At 49.4% G+C, this 26,351-nt stretch overlaps 1 protein-coding gene across 3 annotated transcripts in view; it reads right to left on the minus strand.

Annotated features, from left to right (window-relative positions):
- Positions 1–26,351, minus strand: part of Col17a1 (collagen type XVII alpha 1 chain) — a 48,657-nt gene that overhangs the window by 15,966 nt on the left and 6,340 nt on the right. For all 3 annotated transcript variants that reach the window (XM_015494757.2, XM_015494756.2, XM_048807282.1), the window contains 27 exons: positions 24,803–24,847; positions 23,751–23,855; positions 22,670–22,801; positions 20,383–20,430; positions 19,376–19,411; positions 18,826–18,873; positions 17,237–17,380; positions 15,803–15,961; positions 15,122–15,193; positions 13,197–13,274; positions 12,348–12,419; positions 11,049–11,210; positions 10,582–10,662; positions 9,240–9,284; positions 8,114–8,299; positions 7,309–7,530; positions 6,326–6,355; positions 5,937–5,963; positions 5,102–5,128; positions 4,928–4,990; positions 4,182–4,286; positions 3,286–3,348; positions 2,567–2,602; positions 1,902–1,955; positions 1,626–1,661; positions 1,106–1,141; positions 394–456 (listed from right to left, as the gene is read on the minus strand). In XM_015494757.2, coding sequence (XP_015350243.1) covers positions 394–456; positions 1,106–1,141; positions 1,626–1,661; positions 1,902–1,955; positions 2,567–2,602; positions 3,286–3,348; positions 4,182–4,286; positions 4,928–4,990; positions 5,102–5,128; positions 5,937–5,963; positions 6,326–6,355; positions 7,309–7,530; positions 8,114–8,299; positions 9,240–9,284; positions 10,582–10,662; positions 11,049–11,210; positions 12,348–12,419; positions 13,197–13,274; positions 15,122–15,193; positions 15,803–15,961; positions 17,237–17,380; positions 18,826–18,873; positions 19,376–19,411; positions 20,383–20,430; positions 22,670–22,801; positions 23,751–23,855; positions 24,803–24,847 — 2,175 coding nt within the window. The remainder of the gene's footprint in view (positions 1–393; positions 457–1,105; positions 1,142–1,625; positions 1,662–1,901; positions 1,956–2,566; positions 2,603–3,285; positions 3,349–4,181; positions 4,287–4,927; positions 4,991–5,101; positions 5,129–5,936; positions 5,964–6,325; positions 6,356–7,308; positions 7,531–8,113; positions 8,300–9,239; positions 9,285–10,581; positions 10,663–11,048; positions 11,211–12,347; positions 12,420–13,196; positions 13,275–15,121; positions 15,194–15,802; positions 15,962–17,236; positions 17,381–18,825; positions 18,874–19,375; positions 19,412–20,382; positions 20,431–22,669; positions 22,802–23,750; positions 23,856–24,802; positions 24,848–26,351) is intronic.

Consider the following 26,351-nt stretch of genomic DNA (forward strand, 5'->3'; position numbering starts at 1 on the left):
TCTGCAGGTCCTCAGCCAGCTTGTATGCCCTGGCTGTCAGGCAGCAAAGGGTAGCCAGCCATAGGGTGGCCACCTGGATCTGGTTGTGAAGCTCATCCTGGGGTGGGACACTGGGAGTCCCAAGGGACCTCAATTGTCTTTGCCTTGACTTCCAGGCAGGAGCCAGGATGATGGGCCACACCCTGCCAAGCCTGACCTAGAGCAGTGAGAAACCCACAGAGAACTGCAGCTTGCTGAGCCCCAGAGGAATCCTCAGACCCAGAAATGACCAAAGAGGGGGACTTGCCCAAGGGTGGGCAGGGGAAAGAGAGCTGCAGCGGCAGCTCTAGAAGAAGAATTTCTACAGGGCCGTGATGAGCTCTGGAATAGGCAGACACTCTTTGGGACACTTACCCATTGCTCCTTTAGCTCCGGGCTCGCCCACCGCTCCAGGCAAACCTCTCACTCCAGGCTCGCCTGCACAGGACAGAGGACCAGCTGGTTGGAGGCTGGCAAGCTAATGTGTGCTTTGAACGTGGTAGCACGAGCCCACTTCCTCCCACAGCCCAAGATGCCTGCCTCCTCTCCACATAGAGGAGGTGGGAAGCAATTGCTGCTTTGATTCCAAGGCCAAAGACCCCTGCTCCCCCTGGAAGTAGGCACAGATTGACCCAGAATCCACACTTGATCTGAAGGGACTTGTGTATGAACCCAATTTCCTTGGAAACAGAAAGCTAACCTTTGTGGTCAAATTATCATTACCATCAATGTCCTTTTTAATGATGCCAGTTGGCAGGCGGTAAGTGGCTGAGCAGATGCAGTGGCACACATTTTCTTCCACTCTGGAATTTGCTTATTAATTTTCCCAACTGGATTCATCCAGAGGGTCACAGATGAGTAGATACCCCCCTTTTGTACCAAGTATCTATTGTTGGGACTGTGCATTTTGAAGAGTGTTTGACCCCCATTTATGGCCTTATTCTATCTTCTCGGCTTTTTCTAGAAGGCAAGTTTCCTGAAAGTCTTGAGAGACATTCTGTCTCCTTCTGTATTTTTTTCCATCTCCACTGAACAATAGACTTAAAAGTCATGAATGAACTAAAGTAGATTCCTATAGAGGACTGACCTGTGAGGCCTCGAGGTCCTTTCTCACCCTGGTCACCTAAAACAAAACAAGGTGAGGACGTCATTAGTTGTGAACAAGGAAAACAATCTCCCCAGTCACAGGGACCCATGGGCTCTCCTTACACTTGTAGGCTCCCACCAGCAGGATACTGGTAGGAATGTGGCGTTGGTGAAGTTGCAGGAGCAGGTTTGAGCTCTTGTCGGGTCAGGTCCCACCCACAAACAGACTCCCAGTCCCTGCTGGAGCACACACGGTGCCCTGGGCACAAAGAGGACCAGACCAGAGGACAGACACCTCAGAATGGGCATCCTCACTACACATGGACATGTGGTGATGGTACTTTGTTTCCCCTCTTTGTGCCTCAGTTTCCCCAAGGGGCTGGATAAGAGGACACTCTCATTCCTTCTCAGTCCCAAGGTCCAGGAGCCAGAGTCCTATGGGTTCTCAAACCCTTCACCAGGGGTCACATCTGAGTGCCCAGGAGTAGAGAAGACTATGGTAATGACTGAGCAGCATATACCTTTGGGTCCTGGTGGTCCCATAGGTCCTTTGTCGCCTGAAAAGGAAATGGACATCTTGTTTAAAGGGCCTCGCAGGGACAACCAAGAAGGGTCAATGTCTATCTCTGAAGACAGCTTTTCCTCCATGCTGACCTCATCACCCCCACTCTCCCATATGTCAGCTGCACTTGCTGTGGGCGTCACCTGTCCATCAGACCCAACCCCTACCTCCCGTCCCCTGTCCTCCCAGACCTCCTTCTTGATCCCAGGATGATGTACTCTTCCCCCCAGCTTACCTTTGACACCAGGGAGTCCCACTTCACCTCGGAGCCCTTGGGGACCTATAGAACCTGCCAGCGAAGGAAGGCATACAGGTGGATGAGTGTCCCATCTTTGGAAAGGATGGATGCACACGTGTGTTTGTGCACATGCATGCTACAGTTGTGTACACCACCCAGGTCCACACACCCTAGAATCAAGTCTACGGCTGCTTTCCCTGCGCTCCTCCCCATGTCCCTGCTAAACTGGCCCAACTTTCTTGACCCTGCTGATCAGGCCCTGAGCATAGGAACACCTCACAGGACCCAGGCACAGACATTGGCTGCAGCTTGAGATCCTCAGGACAGCAGGAAGAGCTCTTTGGCTCTCAGGGGTGGAAGCAGGGTGGGGCCTAGGCACTGGCTCAGGTGAAAGGAGGATGGGAATCTCCCATTGCCAAAGCTGCTGGTGAGTCTGAGACCCATGCCAGGTCTCAGACCAGACCTGGACAGAGCTCATGAGGGCCCCTGAGCTCAGCTGCAGGAGACACATGCCTAGACTTGAGTTTTGTGTCTTCAGGAGGCTTGAACCCCAACCCTGTAATTGCTTCTTTTATTTGAAAAATGTTTAGTTTTCCTTTTAACACCACCACCCCGCCTTTTGCCCATAAATAGCATCAATTTACAAGAAGCAGCACACTGACCTGGGGGGCCATGGGGTCCAGGAGAGCCACTGGAACCTGAGAAGAAGGACGAGACAATCAGCAGAGTCAGATGCAGGCAGGGGCTCCTGACTCATGGTGAAGGGCAGGTGGGTGTGGAGGGAGCTCATCTCCAGCTGAGGGCTGTGTGGGTATGTGTTGTCCGCCCAGAGCGGTCCTTGCCAGGACCCACGTAAGACAGTACAGGAGGGATCCCAGTGCAATCTCCTTCTTAGGAGGAGGCTGCAGGTGGGCAGGGTGGAGAGTGTCAAGGGACCCTTGCTCCTTCCTGGTCAGAGTAAGAAATTTAAACTGGGACAAAAGTTAGAGGGCAGGTGGCCAGATAGGCATCACACTGTGAGAAGGGGCCCATTCTCCCTGGGTCGTCCAGATGTGCTGTTTCTGATGTGTGTAGCTGGGCCCCAGTCAGTGGACAAAATCGACTTCTGATTTCCTGCATGGTCCATCTACCGCTTAAGGACCACATAAGGTGGCCACTGTAGAGAAGAAAATGTGGCTCCAACCCCGTTATGGGGCTAAAGTTATAGGCCCAGTCTTGACCCTCAGGGACTCTGTCATCTCTCTCTTTTTCTTTCTTTTTTTTTTTGGCCTTAGGCAGGGGCCAGTTCTGTCTGGTACCCCTGGGCCTGCTTCTCTGTGATCCTCTTAGATGTGGCTCCTCCCTGGCCTGGCTTGGATCCTGTCCTGGGCACCAGACATACCTTTTGGACCCACAGAACCCGGGACACCAGGAGGGCCCTGAGGACCAGCTTCACCAGTAGCTCCTGAGGAGAAAAGGAGGAAGAAGAACTTTGAGAGAGTCCTCCCCCGAGGCGGCTGCTCCCCCAGTCCACAGTGTCTCTTCCCTCCCTGCCATTTGTCCAGGATCCATTTGGTGCCTCTTTGAGGCCACTAATCAGAAAAAATGCCTTCCGTTTCTACCCCCAAGCCTTAATTTTCCATGAAGTCTGGCACCTGGGAGGCACTCCAAAAATATTGGCTTTGTCTGGTTGAGAAACATTTTTAAGAGAGAGTGAAACAAAAAATACATCTTCCTGCTTAGCCTTTGGGCATTAGAGGATTTCTAGGGTCTGTCTTAGTTTCCCCACATCAATACAGCTTCAGGTTTCAGGATCTAAATCACAAAAGCTCCCCGGGGAGCCCCCCCCCCCAGTGCTGGGCCTGTGCCTGGGGCTTTCCTGCCCTCTGTCCTGCTGAACCCCACCCCCCTGTGCTGTCTGACAAGCCCAGCCTGCCCTCAGCTGTCCACCGTGACCTCCCTCCTCCCTCCACCCTGCTCTTGGAAGGACATTTCACTGAGGCCTCTTTGGGTTCCAGGAATCACAGCTGTTCCTAGGCCCTAGGCCTGGACCATATCCTCTCTCAAGCCCCATGATTAGTCTTCTCTCTCCAGAGGGCCTGGCACAGGCCCAGCTCAAGGAGAGTGCTCAACTGAAGGGAGGAGGAAAGGGGACAGATGGAAAGAAGGAGGACCGGGGCTGAGGGTGTGGCTTAGCTGTGGTATGTTTGCCTGGCACTCCTGAGGCCCTGGTTTCTATCCCCAGCCACTACAAACAAACAAAACCAGAAACCTCCCCGTGAAGGAATGGCCTCTTACCTCTGTCCCCTTTCTCTCCAAACCCAGGAGGCCCTGGTTCACCACGAGGTCCCATGGGGCCCTCTCGCCCTCTCTGGCCCATGGGTCCTTCCATGCCAGGATCTCCTAAAGATAGGAATGGCCAGTGTCACAGTTAGGGTGGGTCCCAGAGGCACCTCTCACTGACAGAACTCTGGCCTGGAGCCTCTTCCCTGGCCCCTGATCCCCACTAGCCCCTGCAGTCTTGGCTCAATCCAGAAGCCAGAGTGACCTTTTAAAATGTGAGTAGATTATGTTCCAGCTCTGCCCCAAACCTGCACATGGCTTCTCAGCTCGCTCCCGGAAAGACTGGCATCTTATGCTGGTCTCAGGGCCCCAACGGCCCACTCTTCTCAACATCTCTTTGGCCTCCTGGAGCTCTTTGAACTGCTCCTTGAACTTGCCCTTGGGACTGGCCTTGGCTGTCCCCTGCCTGACATGCTTCCCCAGATCTGGCGCCTGGCTCCCTCTCTCTTCAAGTCTTTGCTCCCTGACCTCCCTATGTAACTCACCCTCAGCCCTGACTCCCAGCCTCCTCCAGTTCAGTCTTTCCCACTTCACACTGGCCCCCTACCCTGCTTATTGTCTCCCCCCCACCCAAATGGAAGTGACACAGCTGCAGGGGCCTCTCTTCTGTGTTAACTGATGTTCCCTGAAACTGGGTCAGGAACACAGCAGGCATTTAATGAATGTTTCCCAAATGAATGAATAGAAAAAGAGGCTCTTACCCACGCTGCCTTTTTGTCCCTTTGGTCCTTCTGGACCTGGGTGGCCCAAGAGCCCAGGGATACCTGTGGATACACAAGAAGACCTCAGCCCCCATGTCCTTTGGAAGCAGGCAGCTGGGAGATAGCAGCACTAACACCCCCAGGGCCAGAGGGAGGTCATGGAAGGTTACACACCTGGAGTCCCAGGGAGACCTCGATCTCCTGCAGAAACAAAGGTAAAGGGATGTCAGTCAGAGGACCTGAAAGGAGCCCCTGGGGGGATTCAGGTGGAATTGCCAAAGTTAGCAAATGTAAGTACACATGTCTAGTTCTGCTTGAATTGCAGATAAACAACATATAAAGTTTTAGTGCTAGTATGTCCCTTAAGATCCACGGGACACACTTTGAGTAAAAAATTATCATTTATCTGCATTTCAAATGTACCTGGAGTCCAGTGTTTTACCTGGTCATTGCAGGTTGAGGGGCTCTGGAACCACCAGTCCCCACTTATCCCCATCAGGGTTGGAAGGGGGGAAGGGGGCGGGGGAGCCAGGGTATATGGGGAGGGCGGGCAGGGAGTCACTAGGGGGTAGGGAGAGGGAGAGGGCTACTAAGTGGAGGAACCCCATTCCTGCACCCAGGTCTATTGGGAAGCAAGATTGATCTGGGGACAAAGGGTGGCCCTGTCCTCTTGAGTGGTAGTCCTCAGCATTGACTGCACCCCTGGCTGCAGACTGAAGACTGCTCACCCCATCCACACCTGCTAAGTACTCTGGGAGTGGGGCCAGCAATCTTGTGGCAATTCCCAAACACACAGAAGTTTATCAGCCCCAGTCAGAGGATCAAGGAAAGCTACTCTACCCTGTGAGGGTCACCCGGATTGGAAACCTCCTCCTCCTCACTGTGCAGTTGTCCCATGGAATGTCAGTCACTTTTCTCGTTATGAAGGGGGTTTTCTGACCCATGCTGATTGCTTTAAACCATTAACCCTCACTAATAATAAAGGTGAAAATGTCCATGTGAGATTTACCTTTAGGGCCTTGACTTCCCATGTCGCCTAAAATGAGAAAGGCATGAAAACTGTGAGATCGGTAGGAACCAAGGGCCATTCTCTCCCTGGTACTTCACAGCCGTTTGACAATATGGAAGCCATATGTCAAGGCAATGGGATGGCAGTCTCCATCTGTCCCTCCGTCTCCATCTGTGTCCCTTGGTACAGTGCCAGAACTCTCCTACAGGCTGCGCAGGTCGCTTCCCACGCTAAGATCTTCTGACTCTAAAGACAGTTCTCAGCCCTCCCAACGGAACCACAAGGGGGTCAGCACCTCGTCTTCATGTTTGGAAAAAGGACAAAATAATCCACCCAGAGAATCCACCTGCAGGAATGAGAGCAGGGAAAGGCTGGGTCCACTGCAATACCTTTAGGGCCAGGGCTTCCTCGGAGGTTTCCTACGAGAGAAAGTAAATCCTGAGTGAGTGTCACATCTCCTATGTCCTTCATTTGCACATAAGAGGGGGTCATGGGCGGCGGGAAGAAACCAAAGCTAGCTGAGGAGTCAGAATTAACACGGGGTTTAGTGATCTCGGACAATTCTCCTCTTTAGGACTCAGTTTTTCCATCTGTAAGATGGGATCCCAGTCCTGGTACTACCTGCCTCTTAGCGATATGGAGAGGTGTGGGGAGAGAGAGACTGAGAGCCTGCTGAGTGGTAGCCCCGGCCCCCCCCCCCCCCCNTTGCTGAACTACTTATGCAGAGACAATCTGTGGAGGCCACAGGAGGATGAGCTCCTCAGCATCCTCCCGGAGCCGTACAGAAACCTGGCCTGTCGCCTGAGCTGGATGCCAAAGTTTGCCCTCTCTTCTCCTGTGAGGTGGAGTGAGAGATGGCAGGAACATAGCCATAGGTGCTTGGAAAAGGTGGCAATGAGAAGACATGACCTTATTGTGAGGGGCAGCCAAATGCACACAGCAGGCTGCCACGGGTCCAGGGAGGGTGGGGAGGGACCAGGAGCTCACTGGCCACATGACCATGGCCAGGTGCCTCCTGGGGCTCAGTGTCCTCATCTGCAGGAACACCAGGTCTGCGCCTATGATCTCAAGCCTCTTGGTCCTGACACTCAGGGCCACTCTCTGATGCTTGTCCTTCTGAAGGGGTGGCGGGACTTGGGGGCCACCCTGCATCCTGCCCCTAGGCCTTTGCACATACCCAGAGCAATGAGGCCAAAGAGTAGTCCCAGGAGCAGCAGCCAGGTGAGCAGCAGGCCCAGCAGCCATTTCCACCAGCTGCAGCAGGAACCGCAGGGGCACCAGGCAGGTGCACCCCCCCACAGTCCCCCCGCCACACCCACACAAAGCAGCAAGAGACTCAGCTGAGCTGGCCCTGCACTGGCTGAACTCTCACCATTTTCCTGCTCAATCATCAGCTTGTTCCTCACGAACAGCCAGAGTGCCTCCTGGCTGGGGATGTCCAGTCCTGCTTTGTCTATGCCAGTACCCAGGTCGGGCGCAGCTCCCTGCAGGCGGTCCTTGTTGCTCCTGTCCATCTTGTCCTCATAATAGAGCACGCCGGTCCTGGTCCTCTCCAGCTCATCCACACGGGCTTTCAGCTTCCTCACCTCCTCCGCTGGAAGGGACAGACACAGGCGACATCAGCCAGGGCTCTCCCCAGTGCCTGCCTCGCTGAGCCTCCGCGTGGGGAGCCAGCCACGGGCTGCTTCATTCTGCTAGGCACAAGTTGCTGAACTACTTATGCAGAGACAATCTGTGGAGGCCACAGGAGGATGAGCTCCTCAGCATCCTCCCGGAGCCGTACAGAAACCTGGCCTGTCGCCTGAGCTGGATGCCAAAGTTTGCCCTCTCTTCTCCTGTGAGGTGGAGTGAGAGATGGCAGGAACATAGCCATAGGTGCTTGGAAAAGGTGGCAATGAGAAGACATGACCTTATTGTGAGGGGCAGCCAAATGCACACAGCAGGCTGCCACGGGTCCAGGGAGGGTGGGGAGGGACCAGGAGCTCACTGGCCACATGACCATGGCCAGGTGCCTCCTGGGGCTCAGTGTCCTCATCTGCAGGAACACCAGGTCTGCGCCTATGATCTCAAGCCTCTTGGTCCTGACACTCAGGGCCACTCTCTGATGCTTGTCCTTCTGAAGGGGTGGCGGGACTTGGGGGCCACCCTGCATCCTGCCCCTAGGCCTTTGCACATACCCAGAGCAATGAGGCCAAAGAGTAGTCCCAGGAGCAGCAGCCAGGTGAGCAGCAGGCCCAGCAGCCATTTCCACCAGCTGCAGCAGGAACCGCAGGGGCACCAGGCAGGTGCACCCCCCCACAGTCCCCCGCCACCACCGCCTCCACCTCCACCAACACCGCCGCCTCGGTCATAGCCATGGAGATCTGTGGAAGAGACAGGGAAGGTGGGGTGAATGCAGGCAGCTCCTGTTGTTTTCCCTCAAAATTCTCTAGCTTTTGGTGACTTCCTGTGGGCCTGAGTGGGAGTAGGGACTTCAAAGTTCCTGGGCAACTCCATGTTAACACAGGGCCATGGCTGGTGAGGAGCAGAAGTCTGACAATGCTGGGCTAGAGCTGTGTGACCCTGAGAAGGTCACTTAACCTTTCTGTTTCCTCTTTATAAAGTGGAGTTAAAAGATTCCCTACTTCATCAGACAGTTGTTGAGTAAGATGAGATAAGGGTCAAAAAGAAATCAGAAAAAAAAAAAAAATTAGCAGAGATGCAGCTCAAAGCCACAACCTCCTGCATCTTATTAGGCCTGAATCTAAAGCTCCCCCATCTCCAGGACCACTGGACACAGCCCGCTCTTTGTGATCTCCACAGTGCCTAGAGTTACATTCAGTCCAGTAAACCTAAACATTTTTTTCAGGGTTTATAGTTCTCTAACTTCTGGGGAGGTAAGACTCAGTGTGCTCCTACATAAGGTGAGGATAGGAGGTAAAAAAAGGGTAGGGGGCAGGAGTGTGCTTGGCTTAGTGTCCTCCTGGGCCCACATGGGAGGTTCTGGAGAAACCCAGAGTAGCCCCATCATGTTGCTCCTGCCCTGGTTGGAGACCCTGGACCTTAGGTCTTATAGTGGCTGCCAGTTAGGGGTGGTGGGGTCTGCAAAGCAACATCCCCTGGGCTACATTCCTTCTGAGGCCACCACCAGCCCACAGCCTGCCCACTCCCACCTTTACCCTATTCCTGCCCTTATGTGCCCACAGGGAGCCTGAGTTGGGTGGCTCAAGTGTGTGTTGGCTCCAGGCAAGGGCCATAATCTGTTTGACCAAGTATAACCAGCCCTTGGATCCTGTCCCTGCAGGGTCCCCAACTCTCACCCACCTGCGGAGGTGCCCTTGCCCTTTGTGGATATGGTCTTCAAGTCTCCTAAAAAGACAAACACAAGTTCAGACCTGAGCTTTTAAACTGGAGGAGCCCATAGGCTGCCCATTGTGAGGTTTAGGACGTTAGGTCAATTGGCCACTCAGGCACCTCGCAGAACAGCAACGTTAGGGACATCTAGCAACTCAGTCCTCAGGAGGCTGATATTTACAAAAATATACTGATGAAGGCATGGCTTGGCCAAGCACGTAATGGTGGAAGAATGGATAGTGTTTAACTCTCTTACAACCTTAAACCCTAAACCTCAACACATTTTTTGGAAGATCATTGTTTATTCAAAAAAAAATAAATGTGCTCATGGGACATGACTGATTTCTTTTTCTTTTTGGTGCTGGAGCTTGAACTCAGGACTCTGTTAAGCATGTACTCTACCACTGAGCTACACCCCCATCCCTACTCTGATATCTTGACTAAGGGACTCTGAGCACAGGTGCACAGGTTGGGACGTTGGAGTGTGAACTGGGAAATCCAGCAAGGACAGGCTTGGAGGAGGGTTGTGTGTGAGTCTCTGTTGTTACTGTGAGCATGTGTGGAATTTCCTGGGAATTTGCGCATAGTTTTCATCAGATTCTGGAAAGGGTCTTTTGGCTTCACAGCCTAGCTCCACCCTTAAAAAAATGAGGAATTACTAACCTTGCTGACTCGAGTCAGGTTAGTCTCCTGCCCTGTTGGGATGGTAGCTGTCTTATTTTACTTTATTTTAAAATGCTCTATGGCTAAATAAAATAAAAATTTTAAAATGCTCCATGGCTTAACTTTCCCTTTCTTTGCTGAATTCCCTAAAATCAGTGGTTTAGAGAGATTTTACAGGACTTTGAGAAGAAATGTGGAGACCCAAGAAAGAATTCAGATATTAGGGAAGGAAGAAGGAGAACGTGAAAGAGAAGATGATAACCAAGGCTTTACAAAGCATTTTTTGATCAGTTCTGAAAATCATGGGAGAACTAATAAGGTGAGAAAAAATACCCATGTAACAAGCCAGGGAAGGGCTTTTCTTCAATGTCACATATATACCACCTGGGGAACTCGTTAATATGCAGCTTCCCACACAGTGCAGGGGGCGGAGCTTGATTTTGCATTTCTAACGTGCTCCCAGGTATTGCTGGTCCCCAGACCACACTTTGAGTATCAAGGTCTCTCTTGTATTTCTAACATGCTCCCAGGTACTGCCAATTGCTGGTTCCTGGAGCCCCCTTTTGAGTATCAAAGTCTCAGAAGACTAAGAAAAATGAACTGTGGCTTGACTGAAGTCAATGGGAACAGCAGTCAGGTTGGTTCTTACCATTAGTTTCTGCTTTCAGGCAAGTGTCAGCAGCGTAGGCAGCCTGCTTTTCTTTTTTCAGGGTGTCTTCTGAAAAAGAAGCTGTGCGCACAACCCCTGACAATCTGGAGTATTCTCTCTCCACCCCTCCCCGCCTGTTGCATATCTCCTTGCTGCTTGGGGAGGTCAAGGGTACCCTGGTGAAGAGAGCCCAGCTTTCCTGGGGCTAACTTCCCCCATTCATGCTTGTGAGAGTTGAAGTGGTCCAAGGACCCCTCTGGGAGCTCTGCCTGAATTTTCCTGGCTCATTGGTTGGCATTCAAGGAGACCCTGTGAGGCTCCATTCAGGCAGACATTTTTCATTAGAATGGGAAAACCGTGGCTTCATGATTACATTGTCTGAAACCACCTTGCTAGGACACCATTTCCTACACCATTTGCCTTTCTCCTGTAGCCCCAGTCGTGGGGGGTGGGGGTCCCTGGCGTACTTGCAGCGATGCTGGCAGGGGAGGCCGTGAAGACCTTCCCGCTGTCTTTGGTCATGATCAGCAGCTCCATCTCCTTCTTGGCAGGCACATTGTCTTTCTCCAGGATCAGGAACTTGCAGTCCTTGTGCAAGAGGTCATCACTCTGGACATTGGTGGTAGAGGCTGGGGAGGGAAGAAGCCAGGAGAAAGGAGAAGAAAGAAGCGATCGAGGGAGGGAGGAGGAAAGAAGGCAGCAGAAGAAAGAGATTAGCAAGTGCACATAGAGCCTCCTGATCTCACTGACTGTGGTGCTATGAAGCATTCTGGGACCAAAGCACCCCTCCCTGTCTGGCTGGGCCTGGCCATCAGGAGGTTGGGTCAATGACAGAAGTACTGGGTGACTGGTCAATGCAGCTGCCTCACCATACAGTCCCCCTTGTCAGGCAGGTCCTTCCTTAACAAGCATGGAAGGCTTGTCTTACCCTCCTAGGGAGGCTTTTCATTACCACTGCATCTAAAGCATTCCACCCTCACCATCTCTCCCACGTGACTCATTGTTTTCTTAAAATCTGTGTCATTTTCTCCAATTATCTTGTATACTTCATCTTTGTGTTTGTCATCTGTTCACTCCACCAAAGTTGCCAGCTTACTGTCTCTCCCAGCACCTAGTATAGTGTCTGTCTGAAACAAAGGAGGTGCTCAATAAATAATTTTTTTTTTTAAAAAAAGAATGTTAGCCAGGTGTGGTGGCACATGCCTATAACCCCAGCTACTCAGGAGGCTGAGGCAAAAGGATAGCATGTTTAAGGCCAGCCTCAGCAACTTAGGGAGACCCAGTCTCAAAAGATAATAACAAAGGCTGTGGATGTAGCTCAGTGGTAGAGCGCTCGCCTAGCAAGTGTACAGTTCTGGGTTTCTGAATGGGAGGAGATGCACCAGGACCACAAAAATGGTGGGAGCCCATGTTGATAACGGTTCTAGAGGAAGTGGAGAGGATGCTGGCAGCTTCCGAGGGGCTCCTGGGTCTTATGATGGTTACAGGTAACAGGAAAAGGCCAAGGGCTTCCGGGCAAGGGTGATGCCAGACCCTAAGCAGCTGTGGAGCACGGAGCTTCCTGCTCCTGGGACAGGCAACCCCAGGCAAACGCAGGAATGCTCATCTCTGAATCTGAATCTCATGGAAACATCCATGGGGGGTTGTGTTTGTGGACCTCGGGACACCCAGGGACTCTATCCTCTTGTATTATACGTTGCGTGTCACAGATGGGCAGTTCTCTCCATGTGCCAGCCTGACCTGTGACAGCTAGAAACAGCTCTCACCTGTAGAGGTGGTGGATACACCGGTGCTCACGACGGCAGGGCTCTGGGGCACGTTTTTCTTCACACCATATGCTGCAAAAAAGGGACCACTGATGAGCTGGGCCAGCGTGGGAGGGTGGGTCCTGCCACTCTAGAGCAGCCTGATCAGCCCTGGCAGAGAGGCAGCCTCCCCAGGGAGATCAGCACCTGTGAAATCAACCCTCTCCAGCCACAGAGAAGCAAGGAGGGTTTAGATGGAATGTTCCTGGGTACAATCTTCCTTATCCTTCTAGGGTGTTTTAAAGGCCACTTCCTCCAGGAAGTCCTCTGCCTCTTTCCTTCTGCACCCCTATTTTGTGCTGTACATTACTTAGTTCCTGGTGTTCACAGGATCCCCCTTTCCTTTCCCGTGTGCTGAACTTTCCACTCTAACTGAACAGCAGGCAAGTTGAAATCAAGGCTGAGCCTTACATCATTTTTGTTTTTACTCCCTCCCTGCAGGTTTGCACAGGGTCAGCAACCTGGGGGGTGCACCATAAAATAAACTAGCTGATTGATTTGTAGGGACAGTGGACTGCCAAGGAGTGGGTAGGGAGCAGGGACCTGACCCACTGGGCTGTGAGATACACGGGGTATACAGGTGACATGTCACAGGGTAGGCTGCCCTGTATGTTGAACTCATGTCTCAGCCAATAAATGAGCAAGATTGACAACTCTAAGTTGGGGAGGGGCCATTTGGGGAAAGGTCAGTTGCTTTGCAGAGGCCCTTTGGTCCTTCAAATTCAGTTTTTGAAAAGGCATATGTGAACTGTAGCCTTAAAGAGATGTCATGACCCCACCCCTGAGCTCCAAGCCTCAGCTACTACGAACCTGTGGAAGTGGTGGCAGTGGCCGTGCTGTGGGACAGAGCAGACGAACTGGGGCCCAGATTGTTCTGCATGCCAAACACTGTGAGAGGGATTGAGAACAGGTCAGACCAGAGTGCACAGAGGATGTCCCCCGCTGCGGCAGCCTCCTGGAACCCCCCAAACAGTTTCTTTTCTTCTCTTTTCTTTTTTATATATAGATGGACACAATACCTTTATTTTATTTATTCATTTTTATGTGGTGCTGAGGATCAAATCCAGTGCCTCACCCGTGCTAGGTGAGTGCTCTACACTGAGCCACAATGCCAGCCCCCAAACATTTTCAAGACACTTACCTTTGCAGATGACAGATTCTCAAACTTTCTTGAATCCCTCACCTTATTCTTAGTGACAGTATTTTTTTTTTTTTTAATATTCCCACCTCCCTACTCCAAGGCAAATTTCGCTACAGTCCCATTTGCTGAGTACTTAGGTCCACACAATTTAACAGTAGTAGTTCACACAGGGTTCAATGTTGCTGTGTTTCTCAAAATCCTAAAATATCCCTAGGGTTTTCTGTTCCCTGTAGCACCCTGGGGTGAAGTGATACACAGTGTGGGATGCCGAGGACATGGGATGCAGACAGTGGCGCTGAGAGACACTATGTGAAAGGCTCTTCATTTTCCCTTCAGCTCTTTCTTTTCCTGACTCAAACCCATGGAACTCCTCTCACCCGCATTAGGACTTCCAAGGCCAATGTCCAGAAGCCCACTCCTCCCTAGTCATAGCTTCTGTTCCTTCATCCTATCTAGAGTTTGGGGCTCAGGATCATGGATCCAATATTACCTGGGGGCCTGGCTCAGTCAAGTGTTTGGAAAACAAAATACAAAGGTAGAAAAGGGGGGGAAAAGCATGAAACTGGGGTCTTCTGACTTTGGAGGGATTCCAGTCAACTGGAGTTATTGGAAATCTGATCGTTAAATTTGCACTTGTAGCTATACCAGCTAAGTAAGTAAAGAAGACCTGTCATTATGTTTATTAGCAGCAATATCACAGGAAGAAGGCAGATTGTTTTCAAAAAGGTAAGACTGGCAACTTATTACCATATGGATTATTATGATACATGTGAAAACAAATGTTTCTTTAAAATTGTCATATGCTTGCATTGGAAACTAAGTAGTAACATTATTTACCATAGTGTGGTTCTTCTGATGTACTACCATATCTTTTAAAGTTTTTTTTTATATCTTTTTTTTATTTGTTTATTTTTATGTGGCACATGATTGAACCCAAAGCCTCACACGTGTTAGGCGAGAGCTCTACCATTGAGCCACAATCCCAGCCCTGAACTACCATATTTTTTAAAAGATCTAAAATAAGATCCTCTAAATTAACAATGTTTTTCACCCTGAAAATGTCCAAAGCTATGACTCACTAAGTCCATTTTTTTTCCATTTCACCAACTCTCCCAGAAAATAAAGGATCAGCACAGAATAAGCACATCCGCATGGACTTGGGCCCCCTTCCCTTAGAACTTCTCCTTGGGATCCTGAGCTTTATCTGCAATTGAGCTTCTAAAAGCAGCTGCGGTCTCTGCTATGGGTCACAGAATGCATGGAGAAAAGTCCTTTGTGCTCATGGGCAGAAAGGACATCCTCTCTAGAAATTGTTCTACTTTCCTCAGGAAAGAACATTCTTATATTTTAAAGTCAATAGCCAGGAAAAGGTGATTCAAGATGGTGACACTACAGACACTAGTATGGCAGTATGTATAAATGTGGCTGTATAATCAATGTGATCCTGCAATCTGTACTCCTGGGAATAATAAGAATTCATACCCCATTTGAAACAAATGTAAGATATATGATATGTCAAGATCAATGTAATGTTTTGAGCAACTAATAAATTTCTGATGTTTAAAAAAAAAAAAAAAAAGATGGTGACACTGACCTGAGGAGCAGGTGCTGAGTCCTGGGTGCAGGGTGGAAGAGCAGGATGTCATGTTATTTGGAACTCCAAAGACTGTAATGGGGAGAGGGAGAGGTGGGGGAGAGGGATGTTCAACCCAGAGCAGAGGCAGAGACTTGGATACTGTGGCAATACCAGCAGAAATGCCAGGATTGGATTTTTAGGAAAAACTTTAATATTCAGTTCTCTTGCCTCCCAGCAGAGAATCAAACATTAGCCTACGGTGTTTGTTGGGTTCTAGTCAACAGGTGATCAGTCAGTAGTGGACAGTGGATTCAGCCAAAGTCTTTCCTGTTAGTGACCCAATCTTACAGAGAAGGTCTCTGAAACTCAAAGAAGTTAAATGACTGCTCAAGATCCCAGAGTCAATTTGCATGGAGTGATGCAATTCTCCTGCATCCATTTTTTATATCCTTTATCCTTATATATTTTTTTCTGATATCTTATACTGTATATTCCTCTCTACTAGGGGCTCAGCAGGAGAAATACCTTCTAGACTGAATTGAACTTAAGTTCCAGTGAGAAACTCTTGAGACACTTGGTTCTAGAAACCTCTCAGGAGCCCTAGGATGGCAGATACCCGAGGAGTCATTCAGCTCCAGGGTAGAGGTGGGACGATTGTGATTTTTGTGGATGAGAGCAGTGAGCACAGTTGCCACTTACCTGATCCTGCTGAGTAGGCATTGGTGTTGAGGAGAGATGAGCTCTGGGTTGTCATGTTGTTGTGGTAGGTCCCCATGGAGGACCCCGCAGGCAAAGTAGAGGACCACATATGGGAAGGAAGGTTGGCATCCAGGATCGTTGTGTCGTAGGTCCCTGACACTGGGAGCAAAAAAACACACTTGCTCCAGTGACAGACAAATAAATATTTCCCTACCGTGGGACTTAGCTGGCTCTGCTTCCTGGGACTTTCCTGGGTTTAGCACTGAGGGTCCCATAGGAGCTCCCTCCGTTCAGAGCAGTCTGGGGCTACTTTTGACTGAAATCTCAAAGTTGATAAAAACTTGGTCTTTTTGATTAGAAATTCTTGCCAGCTCTTAGTGAAATATGAAGATTGATTTTTCCTTGGAGTCTACTCCTTTCTCCTAAACCCTGTTCCTCACCTCCTGGTGGGCTGTCTGCACCAATGATCTGCCTATTGGTCCTTTGCTGGCTCCTTCATCTTCAAAGATGGCAGGGAGCCATTCCCTTAGGAGCAAAAAATAAGACCCTCAAAGCTAATCTCAGTAGACCTCCAGGCACCACGGCAAGGGTGCAGTATGTCTGGCCGGGGAGCCCTCAGGTCTGAGGACACACTGCAAGATGGTGAACTTCTCTGGTCAAATTCTCCTTATATATTCCTGTGTGCAAACCAGATCTGCAAGTACTGGCCCTGATAAGCCTTTTTCTGTTTCTTTAAATTTGATGCCGGTTCTGCCTCATCACTCTTTGAGAGCGAGCTAGTCAGCCAGGTCATGGAGTACCCGAGGCTTGCTCCTTTAGGAAAAATCTGAGCAAGGTCAGGGTCTCCAGGCTTTTATTGCCCAGGAGTAAATGAGAGGAAAGCTTCCTGTTGGAGCTGACTTGGCTTCTTTCCTCACCTCCCTCCAAAGACCTGCTCATTTGTCTCCCTGTTACCTGTAGAACCTCCCTTGCACTCCTTGCTAAACACTTGGGGACAGCTTGTTTCCTCTTTGACTTCCCCAAGAGACTTTCATCTCCACAAGGACAGTGGCTATGTCTCTCTCATTTCGTGCTTTTCCTCAATGCCTGGCACTTGGCACAGAGGAGGCATATAATAAATTGTCACTAGAGAATGAATGAAGACACTGCAACTTTCCCCAGTTCTCTTCACTGGGGGAACCTGGTCAACACATTCAATGTGGGAACCTTCTGGGGGACAATCTCTAGGATCTAGAACTGGGCCACTGGGTGCCTGTGGGATGGCTGAACAGTCTGGTAAGAAATGTGTGGCCCACAAATTCACACGGCTGGAGGAGCCGGGTTTTTGGAAATGTCAGAAAAGTCTGAGCCAGAGCACAGTGAAATTCTCCAGCCAGAATAAACCTGCTGCCATGTTCCCATCCCTCATGGCAGCCTGGGGGCTGTCATGCTTACCTGACTGGGAGCTTGCTGTCACCATTTTGGTTTCCACGGTGCCTTTCTTGGGGATGGGGAGAGTGCTGGAGGAGTTGCGGGTGGGACTGACACTTGCTGATCGGCTCCCCTTGAGCAAACGCTTCACATCATCCAATTCTGTCCCTGGACAAGAATCCCAAAGTCAATCCTTAGGCCCGGGATTCTTTCCTGTGTCCAACTGCAGTGGGAGGAACTTTGAGGACATCTGCTTCACACACTAGGACTTGGGTTAGCTTTATAATTTTTGCATATTCCCAATTTACAGGATTTATCAACCTGGCCACTTGTAATATCAATAATCTCATAAATACAGTGCCTCTCATAAGAGATCAGCATCCTGGGGAGATATTTTCTAATTAGACCTCATGGGACACCTCGGGGTGACTCTGTAGCTGGAGGACATGGTCATCTTGGATCAGGCAGATAGAGAACTTTAGATCAGATCAGATTGTTCTACCCTTAATTAGATCGTTCCTTTGAAACAAACAGTAATTCCCTCCTCTGCTCAAGATACCTCAGATGTCAGGTCCTGACCTTGTATGTCTGGGAGTGTCAAAAGGAATTTGTGGCCCAGAAATCTTAAAACATTGTGCTGCATTTATGTGTGACCTAATTTCAAGTCTGTCTGGATGATGTTTTTTTGTAGCAAGGTAAACCAATGGAGCCAGCTCCTCGGACCTCCTCCCAAAGTGGAAGACAGGAGAGAAGGGAGACATCACACAAAGGTAGCACATAGGAGGAGACAATAGGTGCTGGGGCCCAGCCTCCCTCCCTGGCCTGGAAAGTTTCATCCTTTCAGCTCAACACCCCATGCCTGGAAGGATTTGTGACAAAGCATCAGGCCTGGAGTTAGTGCCCCTGACCCCAGCTGCTAAACTCTGCGGGCAACCCCCCTGTCTGTGACCTAAACCATCATCTCAGCTCTTCCTTCTTTTATTCCTTGTATTTGGCTCCTGCCCTAAAAGTTGGGTTCATTTCAAAATGTTGTCAAATACCCTCTAGCAACAGCCACAGGAGTCTAATGACCCAATGCAGAGAGTGGGGAATGTCTGATCTTTGAGATGAAGTTCAAGCCCATACACTTCTGACCCTTCCCTAACCTGAACTCTGCCATTATGTCACCAGACTGAGATGTTCCTTGGATGTCTCATGCTGGCCCCATCCTCTAATCTTAACTCTGATCCACTTTAGTCTCCCTTAAGGGACACTTAACCCAGGAAGGCCTCTCTGGCTGCTGGCACCCGTGCCCACCCCCTGGGCTGATGTGGAGCAGCTCTTCCCTGCTCCCTGGCCACACTAAGCAGTGATGACTGGCTGGTCTACTATGTCCCCTTTAGTCTGCGAACAACTAAACAGCAGGGACCATAATTTACTTAGCAACTTAACCCCAATACCTGGCCCAGAGCCCAACCCCCAGAAGGCCTTTACAGATGTTTTATGATTGAGGGCATGCTCATGAGCACACACACACATTCAGCACTAGCCCACAATGTGACATTATGCTAAATTCACATGTAATTGAATTTCAAGGCTTCCTGGATCCTGTGCAGCAAGATAGTGTCACTTACATCTGGTAGATGGGGACGCACTCTGCAGTCGAACTCGAATCTCACTCTCTGTACAAGAGAAGACACGGAGAGGCTGTGAGGGAAGGAGCCAGGATCATAGGCCCTGAAACTGAGCTCTGAGCAGTGGGTGCATCTGTGGGCTATTGTGAGATTTCTAAGTCTTGGGATTGGGAAACCTAAGTTTCCCAAAAAGAATGCTGCTCAAAAGAGGACATCCCTCTACTCACTTCACCTGCCAACTGCACACCCCCAGGCACCTGGAGACCTCCTCCAGAGACTGCTGTCTAAGCAAGCAAGCTCTGTTGCACTCAGCGCCAACCATGCCCTTCCCCCTCTCCATTTCACAATGGCCAGACCAAGCTTCCCTCCTTTCTCTGTGGTCTCTCAGGCATTGGTGAGAGAAATCTAAAACCTACGGTGTTAACTGGACAGCAGAAACCATCCCTTATTCTCCTGTTTACCTCACCCTGCCTGGCTCCAGGCTGGCCCATGTTAGCTGCTCAGAAAAAGCTCCTCGAATAAATGAACTGAAGCCAGGGATAGCACTCACCTCGTGTTTGGCTCCGTCCTCGAGTTGAAGATGATGCTGAGAAACAGAGAAATGTCATCTTAGGCATATGTAAGGAGTGGCATGCAGAATACTTTTGTCATGGAGGTAGTTTCATAGTGTGTCTAATATCCAGACAGGGGCTCTTCCGGATAGTGAATGCTCAATAGGTGAGGACATTTTGTGATGCCCTAGCACATTTAGGGTGTTGAAGTCACTGGGGTCTGGGGATGTAGATTAGTGGGAAAGTGCTTGCCTAACATATACGAGATCCTGGGTTGCATCTCTGGTACCTCTTGCCCCCACCAATACACACACAAAATTAGAGTTAGTTGACACTAACTACCATTAGCTATTAGCTGTTGTTAGCTAAGTCACTCTATCTGGGAGCATGATCCACTTGTACCAATTAAATGTTTTAAGAGGCTGCCTTATTGTCCCTTTAAGTTGCTCACTAAAGCTTGCCTTTGTTTCCCCAGTGTAAATAAATAAATAAAATGATAATCACTGAATCATCAATGCTTATATCACTAATTCACTGCACAATAAGATATCATGAACATGAACCAAGACTCAAGGCCAAGTGATTATGTGCAGCCTAGGTTGTCACTAGGCATGTGATGTGGCCCTTTGAACTAGGCTGTCATGGAGGGGCTGGGATGTTGGGCATTGGGCATGGTAACCACTGCTCCTCTCTGCTGGCAGTTTTCTGTGCCTGTAATGGAAGGAAGAATCCCTACAATTACTGCTTGGCCTCAGGGAGTATCTGTCCAACCATGAACCTTGTATAAACACTTTAACAGTGTCATGAGCAAATGCTTATGACAGCAAGTAATGTGACTGATAGTCCTCTAAAGGTGCTTCAGGATGAAGAACAAGGGAACAACAGGTCAGCTGAGGTCAACTCCTTTAGAAGAAGTCGTTTAGTTCATGATGTCCTCTGCTCCCACCCTGTCTCCTGGGCATTTGCCCTCTTGAACATTTCTTTTGAAAATAAGGAGAGAACATACCAAATTCCTTCCGGGGGTACTCCGGAGAAGAGTTTCCGCTGGAGCTCCCTAAAGAGGGGATGAAAGACTTGGTAAAAGTAGCCACTTGGTCACTTAAGGCTTCCCAGAGAATGGGTGGTGCCATCCACTCCTTCCTGAACCTCGATAGCCAAGGGTGCTCCAGGGGGGGAGTGGGCTGTGCTCTTCAGCAGTCATTTCCCATGATCCACGGAGCAGGCCCATGATTCGGAACACGACCCTCATGGACTTGGTCATAGCACTATACTCTGGTCACTGATCTACTCAGAAGGGGGAGGGTATGAACACAGGAAAGTAGGCCTGCCTTCCCTTCCCTTTCCATTTTTTTTTTTTTTTTTGGTCACGTCATCATGGCATGACTTAGTCTGCCCTGGTATCAATGCTAGAGCAAGTGACCTGCCTCTGATTAAGCAAACATTCTTTAGCACCAGAGAACTCTCTGAACTTGTGAAGAAATTCACACCCTGTTACACAAATGCACAGTAAAAGCCCCTGCTCAGGCCCTGGATCAGCAAGCACTGGGCTATGCAAGTCACCGTGTCTGATGAGGGGCTTCCCAACGCCCTCCTGCAGCTCTCATCCTCCATCCAGAGGCACAACTTCTCCCAGTTTGGGGTGTCAGCCCACTTCTATCACTTACTAGGATACCCAGTCCCTTAATCCTGCTTCTCCATCACTGGTACCTCTCTGCTCTCACTATTAAACCCAACTGGCTTGTTGGTTTCCCACTGAAGCTGTTCCTGCAGATGACCAGGACTCCAACGGCCTTATCATGGAGCCCGGGTAGCTTCTTCCACACTCCTCCCTGAGCTGAGCACTGAGCATTTCTTCAGCGCTGCTGCAAGTTCTTGGCCTCTCCACTAGAGTCCACGACTCTTCCTCCTCTCTCAGCCTTCTTCCTCCAGCTTTATCTTCCACGGCTCCCTCCTGCTCTGATACTCCCTTCCTTGGCAAACCCTTCGGTCTTCCAGCTTCCACCAACCTCTTTGTGAGAATGCCTCCTGACTGGGTATCTGGCTCTGACTTCTTCCCCGAGCTCAGGTCCCAGGCCCACTGCCTACTTGCTGCCCTCTTTAAGACCAAGTAACTGAATTCACTCAAGGATGGTCCTCCACTGGACTCCCCTGTCTCAGTTGTTGGCACCACCATTAGCCCAACTTGTGCTTGGAACACTAACAACATTGCTGCCTTCTATTCTCCTTATGTTTGATCAACTGCCAAACCTGTCAATTCTACGTCTAATACATGTCACCTCCAGCTCTCCTTCCCCCACTGTTACCAACCTAATTGCACATTTCCCTCCACTGGACTATTGTGGCTTTCCTTTTAACCTGTCACCTGTGTTCAGCCCTTTCTTGCCAATTCTTTCTGCAACATTTCTTACAGAATTCTAGTCTTGGACCTCAAATATGATGGACTCAAAAACTCAAATATTTGGCTTAAAAACCTATGTGGAGCCAGGTGTGGCGGTGCATACTTGTGATCCCAGGAACTTGGGAGACTGGGGCAGGAGGATTGCAAGTGAGAGGCCAGCCTTAGCAACTTAACAAGACCCTGTCTCAAAATAAAAAGGCTGGGGATGTAACTCAGTGGTAAAGCACCTCTGGGTCAAATCCCTAGTGCTAAATAATAAAATAAAAATATAAATAAATAAATAAATAAAAACCTCCGTGGTTCCCCATTGTGTGTGAATAGAGTCTAAATATCTTATCCTAGCATTGAATCGGGTGCCCTGTTCTTCTTCTCATAAGTGCCTCTGCCACTTTCTCTGTCAGCCTTGGTTGCTCCTGCCTGTCTGTGCTTATGCCGCTGCTCCCTCTGCCTGGGTTGCCCCGCTGTCCATCTCTGGAGGCCAAAATCTTACACATCAGGCCCAAATCAGATGTCACCTCCTCCATAAAGTCTTCCCTGATTTCCTCAGCTGAAGATGATAATTGCCTCCTACTCTGCACCATATAGCTTTTTAGTCTGTCATCTTATCTATCAGAATGTAAACTCCTTGAAGACAAGATCCGTGTCTGATTCATCTGAACACCCACAAAGGCGCTCCACACGATGCTAAATACATGATCAAGTGCTAGTTGAAAAAGTGACCAGGTGGGCCAAGTAATGGGAGTCTACAAAGGAAACCAAGGAGGAAGGAGTAGGAGAAAGGTGGGGTGGGGTGCAGACACAGGGGAAGCCAGGGGCCCATCCACGCATCTTCAGAGGACAAGCGAGGTGTCACAGGCAGGAAGGAGGTTCTCTCCTGCAGTCTGGGGGCTGATACCTTCGTATGTCCCATGGCGGGTGATGTGAGTTTTCCTCTCGAAGGTGGAGCCTGGTGAGTTGGGCAGAGTGGAGGCAGGCGAATGTGCCCTCCTGTAACTGGAGGTAGAGGCATTGCCCCTGAGGCTTCCACCTGCAATCGGGGGACAAGGGTAGGTCCTCATGGGCCTTCGGCAGAGATGAGCTGACGTTAGCCAGGAGCACTCAGGAGCTCACAACTAAGGGAGGGCCCTGCAGGAGGCACAGGGGACCCCAGCAGACCACAGGTGAGAGAGGGGGCTGCTCAGAAGTGGGAAGGCAGGATCATTGCCACTGCCTTTCCCTCGTGGGACTAATGACAGTGCACAGAAACGGCCAGGACTAGCACCTGATGTTTAATCGAGGAGCCCTGCATGATGGCTTAGAATGTTCTCCACGGTGGAGCGACCGTCCTCTGGTAGGGCGGGTTCTTTACCTTGGGTTTTCCTTTGTAGTTTCACTATAGGATATCTTCAGTGCTTCAGGGGTTGTGTGCACTCCTTTTTGTTTTATTTTGCCTTGCTCTGCTTTGTTTTGGTTTCCTTTGAAAGAGAGCTTCACAGGGAACAACGGGCCTGTGTTGGATGCTTGCCCAGGGGGACCTTGCACAGTGTGGAATTACATGTCACCGGATTCTCTTAGCTCACTAACCCAATCATGGAGTTTCTCTGGTTGTTGCTGTTGGTAACTCAAACTGTGAACCCTGGATGTGCACACCTTCCCTCAAAGAGGTGGCTTAAAGTGACTGATTAAGAAAACAGCCACCTATCTCCAAAGTCTTCTGAATTAATGATAGTTATTTATATTGGGACTTTATTCAAATGGATCCAGTTTAAGTGGGCTTTGAATGTGGATGATATAAATGTGGCAACTTCCCTGGGTCCTGGGTCATTTAGATAACTCTTTGGGACATTTGGAATGGATGAAAAGTAGCTGTAATTGTCCCTCTCATGGACTGATTCAGAATCCCATCTGCCTGACTCCTTCATTGGTCTTTGTTGGTGGCCCCCTCCCTGTCCCTGTCCCCTGCTCTTCCCCCAGCCCTGGCACCTGCAGGCACTTACTTGAGTTTATGTAGCCACTGCTGCCATGGGTCAGGCTTTGCTTCTCCAGCCGGCTCCCTCCACCCAGAGAGCCTGTTTTGGTGTAGCCATTGCTGGTTCCCCCTTCTGCCGGAACCAAAAACCAGATGAGAGTTTCAGGGTGGAGTCAGGGTGCCAGCATCCCTGCCCTCTGGAAGCCTTCCCTTGCACCTCACCAGCACCCTCCTGGCTGAGTTCTTCTCCCACCTACACTACAAGGTGCAAGCTACCCAGCTCCAGCTTGTTTGGGTACCAAAAGCTGCAGTGCATGTTCCTCAGAATGTGAAAGTAAAGCTTTCTGGATGGAGCACAGCAAGTTTCTCAGTAGGACAAAGCAGCTGAGGGAGGACAGGCTCCTTGAGCCCAGGCCCTGGTTGGGCTTGCTCTTTTCAAATGCCTGGTCGAGGTCCAGACAGAGCGGCTGCCAGAAGTGCTGGAGGGACATATGGCAGCGCTCAGTTCCATCTGGCAGCCCATCTTTGCTCTGGCCTCCCCTGCTGAGGGGCAGCCTCTCCCCATCCCGGTTAGCTTGGGGCCCTATCTCTATTACAGAATCCACTAAACCCAAGGAGCTCCTGGGAAAAAAGAAAAGTCCAATGGAAGTTTGAGAGGTGTCAAGCTACTCAATGCTCAGGTAGATGGGATTTCTGATATTTTATTGTCTATAGCAGGCAACTCTGTAGAGACCAAAAGTTGATTTGTGGTTTCTGGGAGCTAGAAGAGAAGAGGAGGAGAATGGGGAGTGACTGCTAATGGTCATGAGGGTTTTTATTGGAGTGTGATGGAAATGTTCTAAAATTAGACTGTAGCAATGGCTGCACAACTCTGTAAATATACTAACGGCTGGTGAACCACACACTTCAAACTGATTGGTTTTGTGGTCCACATATCAACATTAATATAGCTGTTAAGGGGGAAAAATTCTTAGATATTTGGGATATGTTCATTGAAGAGTGAGCTTCCAGGTTCAAGGTTACCATACGGGGCCTTCACACATGACCTGCTGAGAAGAAAGCTATGAGATAGTTACTTACTTGGTGGTAAGGAGGTAAGTCTTGTAGTTACTGTTTCAGTGATAACTGGAAAAGACAAAGAAAAGAAGAGGTTTTAGGGGATGTACTGACATCTGTGTATTTTGGCAAGGCCTGTTTCCTGTCATGAGCTAAGCGTATTAAATTTGGTTCAACATAGTTTTTGCATATTTGTGGCTTAAAGTGTGTGATCTGATCCATTGTGCGTGAAAACATGAGCAATAGCAATGGATTTCAGGGTGCCTGGAAAATAAGTTCATATCTCTTTGGAACCCAAAGCCGTTATGCACTGATTTGAGAAATGAGTTGTCTAGGTGTCAAGGTCTCTTCATTGACAGTGAGATCCAGTCCAGTCTTGGGTTTGACTTGGAAGAAGGGTCAGGCCCTCTTGTCTCAAGGAACACTGTCTTCCTGCCCTCCCTTCCAAAGTGCCCCAGGCAGGCAGGACCAACACCCTGGATGATGTCACTAGGTGCCTCGTGAAGAAGTTGGAAGCATTTCAAGGGCGTGGTCTTTAAGAGCCGACTTCCCTTGTGTGTGCGTGTGCACATGTATGTATGTGGGTGTGCAGGCACACAGGCATCTGGGTAGAGGTGTGAATGGAGAAGAGAGGAAGGAGATGGCGCAGGGTCATTCTGTGCCACTGGAGGCTGTGCTGTTGGCACCTGCTCCGTCTCATTTGCCCGTCTATCTTCATGCTGCATTTTCCTGATTAGTTCGGTTGACCTACCAGGACCACGAGTGAATGTAGCAGAAACAGCATTCAAAGCATAAAAGGGAATGGTTTTTCAGAGCAAAGTGGCAGTTTGGTTTGAATAATAGTCCTTGAGCTTTCACTAAACCTCTCATTGTACAGACCTTTGGGATTCGTTGACACATCAAAAGAAATTATTTCCTAACCTAAAGTTCCAAGTCTACGGAGCCAGGAGCTTTTTAGTGGAAATAAATGAAAGTCACAGAATAAGTGAAAAGCTTCCCTAATTTAGAGTTGCTAGGGGGGACAGTTTAAATGTCTCTGAATTCATCATTTGGGCAGTTTCACAAAATAAATGTATCTGTTTTCAATCCTTAGTGTAGATTTCAACTATGACACCAGTGTTATTTCAACTTAGCCCTGAAATAACTGGGATATTATACTTTAAGATTTTTGTTGCCTTATATCCCTAAACAAGGAAATGGTCAAATAAATTAGTGGATTTATTTAACAGAATATTATGCAGTCATTAAAATTACTGGTCATTACAAAAACTATCCATGGAAATGGAAATTTTCTTTTCTTTTTGTAGTGGTGAGGTTTGAATACAGGGCCTCACACAAGCTAAGCAAGTGCTTACCACTGAACCACATCCCCAGCTCTGGAAATGGCAATTTTCATCTTGGAAGAAAAGCCAGGACCTATTTTGCATACATGTGTTCAAATCAAAACCAATAAGAGCCCTCTTCAGGAAAGGAATTTTATTCCTTTAGGAACATGTTTGTAAGTTCTACAGTGGTTGTGGTAGAATTATAAATGTTATTTTTTCTGTTTCTAATTTTTTTTTTACTTTTATAG

This window comes from Marmota marmota, unplaced genomic scaffold (genome assembly GCF_001458135.2).
Source record: "Marmota marmota marmota unplaced genomic scaffold, marMar, whole genome shotgun sequence".
Lineage (NCBI taxonomy): Eukaryota > Metazoa > Chordata > Mammalia > Rodentia > Sciuridae > Marmota > Marmota marmota.